The sequence below is a fragment of the Populus euphratica genome, unplaced genomic scaffold, assembly GCF_000495115.2.
Source record: "Populus euphratica unplaced genomic scaffold, PopEup_1.0 scaffold40.1, whole genome shotgun sequence".
Lineage (NCBI taxonomy): Eukaryota > Viridiplantae > Streptophyta > Magnoliopsida > Malpighiales > Salicaceae > Populus > Populus euphratica.
This window is the reverse complement of record NW_011499912.1, coordinates 333,781-341,017: the sequence shown is the minus strand read 5'-3', so window position 1 is coordinate 341,017 and position 7,237 is coordinate 333,781. Positions and strand designations below refer to the sequence as shown.

Below are 7,237 nucleotides of genomic sequence, written 5' to 3'. Positions count from 1 at the left end.
TTTTTTAGATCTTTGTGATATGCCAATATCAAAAATAAATTTTTAAAAATAAAAATAAAATTATTTGAATATATTTTCAAATAAAAAATATTTTTTATAAAATTCCTAACAATTATTTGGAACTAAGTCTCCAATGTAATTGAATTTAATTATAGTGTTTGATTTGAATTCAATGGATGAATAAGTTGAATTCACATATTTTTGAAGAGATCAAATTCTATTCATTTTTTTTATATTACCCTTATTATTTTCATCTTATTTCTTCAAAGATATTTTAAAAAAAAGTGTTGGATGGATAATTTAAAAAAAGTTAGTTTTAACATTAAATTGTTTTTTATTGAATTGTAAATAAAAGGGATTGGCTCTGATTTATTTTTATAGTATTTTTAGAGATTGATTCCATTTAAAATCTAATTCTTAACACCCAAGAGAGTTTTTAATATAAGATTTTATTAAAATTTTATAATTAAATTCAATTAAGTTAGTTTTTCAAACATGTCCTAACACAATATCAAACTAGTTCTTAGAGCTTATTTAATAGTATAATGATAGTTATTTTTTATTTAAAAAATATTAAAATAATATTTTTTTATTAATTTATTTTTAATAGTAGTACATTAAAATAGTATAAAAACACAATTTTTTTTTTTTTACAATAACAGTTTTAAAACAAATAACCAAACTTCATTTTCATGCATCGAATTTCATTTTTCCATTTCTCCGTGGGCCAGTGTCTGAAAAGGGGAAGCCTCTCCAGTCCTGGGAGGTTGAAAGAAGAACTAGACGGTGGCACTTTCGCCCAGACGTTTCCTTTCTCCTTGCATTTTCTTTGTTCCTCAAAGCATCCATTATTCTGGGCCTTGTTTGTGATTTTTGTTTGCTGCAACGTTTTTGTGTTGTGATATGGAGGAATCAAAGCAAATCAACGTTGAGATATCAAGGGCAACAACAGCAGAAGAAGCACAAGGAAAAGGGTTAGTGGATGGGATAATGGAGGTTCAAAATGTCACAGAATCCTCAGGACCCCTTCAACCGAAGAGTCTTAACGGACTAGCCTCTATCTCCAATTCTGCCTTTCGCCAGCGATTTGGGTTTAAGGAGAAGGTATTCTCTTGTCTCGCCGAAAATAAGTGGAAAATAGTTTAGAGATAAACTTCTCTGTGTTTTCTTTCCCTTGTTAATTTCTAGTTGTAATATTCTATAATTAGGCATATTTTAGACTTTTTTTCTGGATTGTGCATGCCATGTTGCTTTTCCGATCATGATGTTAGCAGTTGTTGTTTTGGTCTATTGCAGTCGAAGCTGGAACAGGTGGTAATCGAGGTAAACTTGGATAGTTCGAAGGCTGGTTACCTAGCCTTGAAACTTGCAGCTGAAATTGCAGGTAAACATAGCAGTAAAGAGGATTTGCATTTTCACTGGGAAATCTTTGCTAGAGAATAATATAAATCATACGAGTCCCATCTCACAGTTTAAATTTTTTAGTTGAATTGATTTTTTTGACAAATGAGAATGATTGGATAACTTGCTTAATAGCCAACCGGAGAAGCGCTTTTAGTCTCTATATTTGAGAATGCACTGACTATTCAAAAACCAAAAAAAAAACCTTAACACATAGCCAATCCAATCTAATTCGGGTTCCATGCTCTGTCGTTGTTAGTTGTAGTAATGGTAGTTATACAGGCAATATGTTGAGGTTTTTTTTTTTTTTTTTTTTTTTTTTGTGTGTGTGTACAATCAGGAAGTTCATTAAGTTATTTCATCTTGTTGATGGGTTTATTTTGGGGAAATCAATAGGTGTGGAAAGTGTGGAGTTAGGAGGGCCAGATAGGAACCTATTGGAAGTGATAGGAGATGGAGTCGATGCCCTCCATCTTGTAACCTTGCTACAAAAGAAGTTTGGGAATGCAAAGCTAATAAGCATGGGTCCTGTGAAGGAACTGAAGAAAGATACCATGGAAGATGAGCCAGTCCTGATCAAAGAAGAGGAAAATGAGCCAATGTTGCAACGCCCTGTTTCATCATCCATTCCTCATTGTCTTGAACCTATCAGTGAGGTTGAATGCTATTACTGACTCTCATGTACCCTTGCTCCATTGTTTTGATTCAATATAGAGTAAATAAAGTGTAGTTTAGGCGTTTCAATGGGCAATGCTCTTTACTATGATAACTTTGTTTGAGAATTGGCAGCCAAGCTAGTGACAATGGGTATTCAAACCTAACAAAAGAAGAAAAACAGGATTTATAGCATCTGAAATGTGTTTACTTTAAATGCAAATTAAGTTTGTAGAATTAAATTGTTCACTTATCATTGATATTATTATGTTATTTGCAATGGTACAGTCTGTAGTGGATGTTGAGACGGAGAAGCTGAATGGAGCAATGGAGATGGCGGTGGAAACAAAGACAGACTCTCGTAGTAATCTCGGTCTGGAAAATGCAGAGAGTTCATTTACGAGTGTAAGAACTGAATTCTAGTTAATTCTGAAAAATGGTGCTTCTATAGTGTTTGATGTTCTATATAATTTGTCATGTAGAAAACAACCCAGTGGACTCTACTAATCACCAGCTTACTTCTAGAGGCTATATCTGCAATTTTTGATCAGTTGGGTTATGCATTAATTAGTATGGCGATGGCATTTGTAGCTTTGCTTCTTTCCATTCTTGATCTCATTTACAAGGCTCGAGAGGAAGGCATTACATGTGATGGGAGGAGCCTGCTACCCTGTTTTTATCGCCATTTAAGTCATGATTTCCAGAATCGCAAGCCTTTTGGTAGTCTGGTTGAGTACTTTGGATTTGCTGGTGCTGTCTGGCAATGCTCTTACACAACAGTAGGGTATCATTATGCTCGTCGGAACTTGGATAATCCAATCAAAATTTGTCTTCTACCTTTCATTTTTGCTTTGTGCGTGCTAATTTCTAAGTTAGTTAAGAGTGGCCAGCATGAACCATTGGTTGAACTTAAACCCACATGAGAGGTAATTTGTTTTTAGCAGATTAAAATATCATTTAATTGCATTAGTGTATGTATGATCTAGATGAGGTTAGTAATGTAAACGAAATTCAAATTGTTCACACTGTAAGCTGAATAGAATAGAGTCCAAAGAAAGGGACAATATTTGGATCATGTTGTAAGGAAATGTCAACAGTGCCAAAGGGAGTACCCCTTGCCGTCTCTTGATAGTTGAAGATCCTTGTGTTAAAGGGATCATTCTCATGCATATTTCCTTGTTCTGATGGTTTGCAAGAGTTCAATGGAACTGCATTAAAAGTTTACAGGGTTTTAGAGATGGTTTTGCTGGTATTCCATTTGTGCAATCCCCTGAACGTAATCTGATCTGAGCTGAATATGATGGGAACAACTCTCTGGGCGCTGTCTTGGTCTTTGCTCTTGTATATCCGTAAGAAACGAAGAAAGGCTTCCAAGATTTCCAAACCTTGTGTTCTGACGATCTCTCCAGGATGAAGATGTGAACCTTTTCAGTGCTGTGAACAGTTTGAATGATTTCTCAGATTAAAATAAAAAAATTTCACCGAAGTTATCACCTTGTAACCTTTCAGTACTCGTAAAATATTTTTGATTATTCTGAATCTAAAGTAGCCAGAACTAAATTTTCTATTGACCACCTTGGGTACGTTTCGACTTCTATCTCAACCAGCCCTAAGCGGTTTTTCACGCATTTTCAAGAGAAGTAGCTGCAAAAATTCTAGGGCATCAATAACAACAATTGTTTCACTTCGAAAATCAATCGATAAATCTAAATATCAAGGCAATCCTTTGGAGTTTGGAGTCGACGTTGGTTGGTTATTTTTTAAGATAATTTTTATTAGAAAATATATTAAAATCATATTTTTTAATTTTTTAAAATTTATTTTTAATATTAACATATTAAAATAATTCAAAAAAATAAAAAATCAACTTCAAATAAAAAAATTCAAAATCTCTTAGAAAAGGTTTTTCCACGCAAAACAATATACCTATAATAATCCAATCAAAGTGTGTCTTCTACCTTTTATTTTCACACGGCGTGGTCGTTGCTAAGTCTGTCAAGAGCAGACCACATGAGCCATCAGTGGAGCCGCAAGGTTATTTACGTGGAGATCCTTGTGGCGTCGAGAGATTATTTTGGAAATGTGGCTGTTCGTATGTTTACTAAAAATTTAATTATTTTTTATTTAAAATTATCTTTAAAAAAATAAACTGTTATCTTAATACAGCAAATCAACACGCGGGTTTAACAAGATGCAAATGATAAAATTTAAAAAGAAAAAATTACAAGAACCCAACGTGGAAGCATGTCAGGCATCAACTCACCAAAATCGAGGGTTTCCTCTCACACTCCTCCACCGTCGACTCCACTACCTGTTCTTTAATCTCTTCCATTTCTCTCTCTCGAATTAACAAAATAAAAAAGTAATAAGGAACTCTCTCCCTTTCTTTTAAACTAATTTTATTCTCATTAATTAAGAAGAAAAAAGAAATTAGGGTTTTCTTCAAAATTCTGAAAAATATGGAGAAAATCAGAAGACCATCTCACGCCGGCTCTTGGTACACCGACAACCGTATGTCCTCACTCTCTCCCTTACAATTTTTATTATTTTTCTGAATCAATTATATTACCTTTTTTTTATTTTGTTGTTAATCTCAGCTAAAAAGCTTGAAGAAGAGCTTGAGGGCTGGCTAAGTGCTACTGGATTAACGAAATCTACTGATGTTCGCGGTGTTATTGCTCCGTATATTACTATTAATCCCTCAATTTTGTTCAATTGATTGTTTTTTTTCTTGTTTATAATTAATTTTTTTTCCTTTTCTTTTATTATTTTATTTTGGATGGCAAAATGGAGATTTTAGACATGCAGGTTACTCTTATTCGGGCCGTGCTGCTGCTTATGCTTTTGGAAATATTGATCCTACTAACATGTTAGTCAGAGAGTTTATTTCTATTTGATTTATTTTTGGATTTTTTATTTAATTTTTGTTTATACACACATCTATATAAATATGTTTTGTGATGATGTAGTGTGATTGTGTGGAAATGTGATACAATGGTAGTGTTTATTTTTCTGGGTATCACATTTCGAGGAGAGTGATTCTGATGGGGAAAGTAATGATTTTTTGTTGATGATAAGCGAGAATTTTTCGTTGTTCTTTTTGTTTTTTTAGCACACGGGTATTCCTTCTTGGTCCGTCACACCATTACTATACACCAAAATGTGCTCTTTCAGCGGCTACAGTCTACAAAACGCCTATAGGAGACTTACCTATTGATTTGGAAGGTACTGTACCTGCATGGTTTGGTTTTTTCTAAGTTGGAATGCAAGTTTTGAATCATCATAGAAATGGATTAGTTCATTTTAGCTTCACTGCTGGTTTGATGTTCTGTTGATCCGTGTGATTGAATGAATTATATTCATTTTGGATCCTTTCCAGTCATTGAGGAACTTAAAGCCACAGGAAAATTTGAGTTGATGGATCTTCGGGTTGACGAGGCTGAACATAGCATGGAAATGCACTTGCCGTATCTTGTTAAAATATTTGAGGGGTAATTTCTGCTGCATAGAGAATTTCGCTATGTTGGTTTTGTTTGTGGCTCAACTTTACTGATTTATTTTTCTGTTTTTGTTTATTTATTTGTTCATGGATTGCAGGCACCTCGTGAAAGTTGTACCCATTTTGGTTGGAGCTCTTAATACTGATAATGAGGCCATGTATGGCCGCTTGTTGGCAAAATATGTTGATGATCCAACTAACTTCTTTTCTGTCTCTTCAGATTTTTGTCACTGGGGTTCTCGGTATGTTCCATTATAATGATGGTTTCATGTTACTTTTCTCCTTCTAAATGTCTTTGAATTTATAGAGGAGGTCTATAATGGGGATGGCTCTTTAATTTGCTTCCATCCCACACATGCACTTGTACTATGGACAATACTGAGTAACATTTGTTAGATTTCCTTTTCTTTTTCCTCATATCAAAGTTGGAGAGTTGATTTTCTTTTTTAAACTAATGTTAGCAATGCTTTCCTCAAAGCCTTGCATGATCTATTGTTCAATTTGCTTCTATTGTATGTCTGAGAATTTCTTTGAAGAACTTGATTGAATGTCAGATGCCTCTGAGCCCACTGAATGCATTATGCAAAGGGGTCTTCTAACCTTTAAGATGAATGTATCTATATTTTGTTCAGTTAATGAATTAGAGAAAAAAAATGTCACCTGGTATGTGATTATCACTGTATGTTGTCCATTTTTGTATCTGTATCTCTGTAAAGCATGACATTCAACAATTTGTGCTGATTGTTTACTCACAAGTCACAACCATGCACAATATCGTGTTGTGGTTCTGTTGAAATGCATTTGGTTCACCTTGTGTATTTAACCATCTGATCAAGCAATGTATTTAACCATCTGATCAAGCAATCTTTGACCTTTGTTTCCTTTATTAGGTTCCATTACACACACTATGACAAGAAATGTGGGCCCATACACAAGTCTATTGAGGCATTGGACAAGATGGGCATGGACATAATTGAAACAGGGGATGCTGATGCATTTAAACAATATTTGTCGGAGTATGACAACACTATCTGTGGAAGGCATCCAATTAGTGTTTTCTTGCATGTAAGTGCCCAAATCTCTTATAAGTGACCAAAATGGCTTGATTGAAGCACCATAAGATGTTTGCAGTGTCTTTACAGCCTTTTCTTCCATTTTCTATAAGGAATTTCTGCCAGCCATGTTCTACTTCTATTTGATTGAATAATTCATGATGATTGCTCACACCTATCACAATTTTGTTTTAAAACGCTGTTAAAAACTTCTGGATATATTATTTCATGACTTTTAGTTTCTATTTTGCCATTTTGTTTGACATCTATGATACTTTCAGATGTCGAGTAATTGCTCGACAAAGATAAAGATCAAGTTCCTCCGGTATGAGCAGTCTAGTCAATGCAAAACAATGAGAGACAGCAGTGTCAGCTATGCATCTGCAGTGGCGAAGGTGGATGCTTGAAGTTGGGATATGTAGCATTTCTAATTTACTTGTGTGGAGGCAATTGACTTGAATCTGGAATATTGAGCATTTCAAATTTACTCGTGTGGAAGCAATTAACAATTTAAACTTCTTTGAATTGAATGTATTGTCTAAATTTGAACTCGCATTTGCAAGAATCCATCTTGCAATGCATTCCCTGTTCATAGAGTGAAGTTAACGGTGAAGCCTGATTCCCCTTTCCT

General features: G+C 34.3%; 2 protein-coding genes across 2 annotated transcripts; both read left to right on the top strand.

Moving 5' to 3' along the window:
- The first annotated feature begins 704 nt into the window (after window positions 1–704).
- Window positions 705–3,224, top strand: LOC105134060 (uncharacterized). The gene is made up of 5 exons (XM_011038313.1): window positions 705–1,104; window positions 1,297–1,384; window positions 1,798–2,057; window positions 2,344–2,460; window positions 2,538–3,224. Exons 1-5 carry the CDS (start codon window positions 904–906, stop codon window positions 2,976–2,978), a joined length of 1,107 nt encoding a protein of 368 aa, XP_011036615.1. The 5' UTR covers window positions 705–903; the 3' UTR covers window positions 2,979–3,224.
- A 1,068-nt stretch (window positions 3,225–4,292) lies between these two features.
- On the top strand, window positions 4,293–7,237 carry LOC105134059 (AmmeMemoRadiSam system protein B). Its single transcript, XM_011038312.1, has 8 exons — window positions 4,293–4,566; window positions 4,653–4,737; window positions 4,856–4,924; window positions 5,168–5,280; window positions 5,435–5,546; window positions 5,653–5,796; window positions 6,445–6,619; window positions 6,888–7,237. The coding sequence occupies exons 1-8, from the start codon at window positions 4,515–4,517 to the stop codon at window positions 7,011–7,013; spliced, it is 876 nt and encodes a 291-aa protein (XP_011036614.1). The 5' UTR covers window positions 4,293–4,514; the 3' UTR covers window positions 7,014–7,237.

Bases quoted from the DNA above. Each gene is read 5' to 3' on its own strand.
- LOC105134060 (XM_011038313.1), top strand. From the start codon at position 904: ATGGAGGAATCAAAGCAAATCAACGTTGAGATATCAAGGGCAACAACA. The intron at 1,105-1,296 runs GTATTCTCTTGT...GGTCTATTGCAG, and splicing joins GATTTGGGTTTAAGGAGAAG to TCGAAGCTGGAACAGGTGGT. The intron at 2,461-2,537 runs GTAAGAACTGAA...TTTGTCATGTAG, and splicing joins CAGAGAGTTCATTTACGAGT to AAAACAACCCAGTGGACTCT.
- LOC105134059 (XM_011038312.1), top strand. From the start codon at position 4,515: ATGGAGAAAATCAGAAGACCATCTCACGCCGGCTCTTGGTACACCGAC. The intron at 4,925-5,167 runs GTTAGTCAGAGA...TTGTTTTTTTAG, and splicing joins AATATTGATCCTACTAACAT to CACACGGGTATTCCTTCTTG. The intron at 6,620-6,887 runs GTAAGTGCCCAA...TGATACTTTCAG, and splicing joins CAATTAGTGTTTTCTTGCAT to ATGTCGAGTAATTGCTCGAC.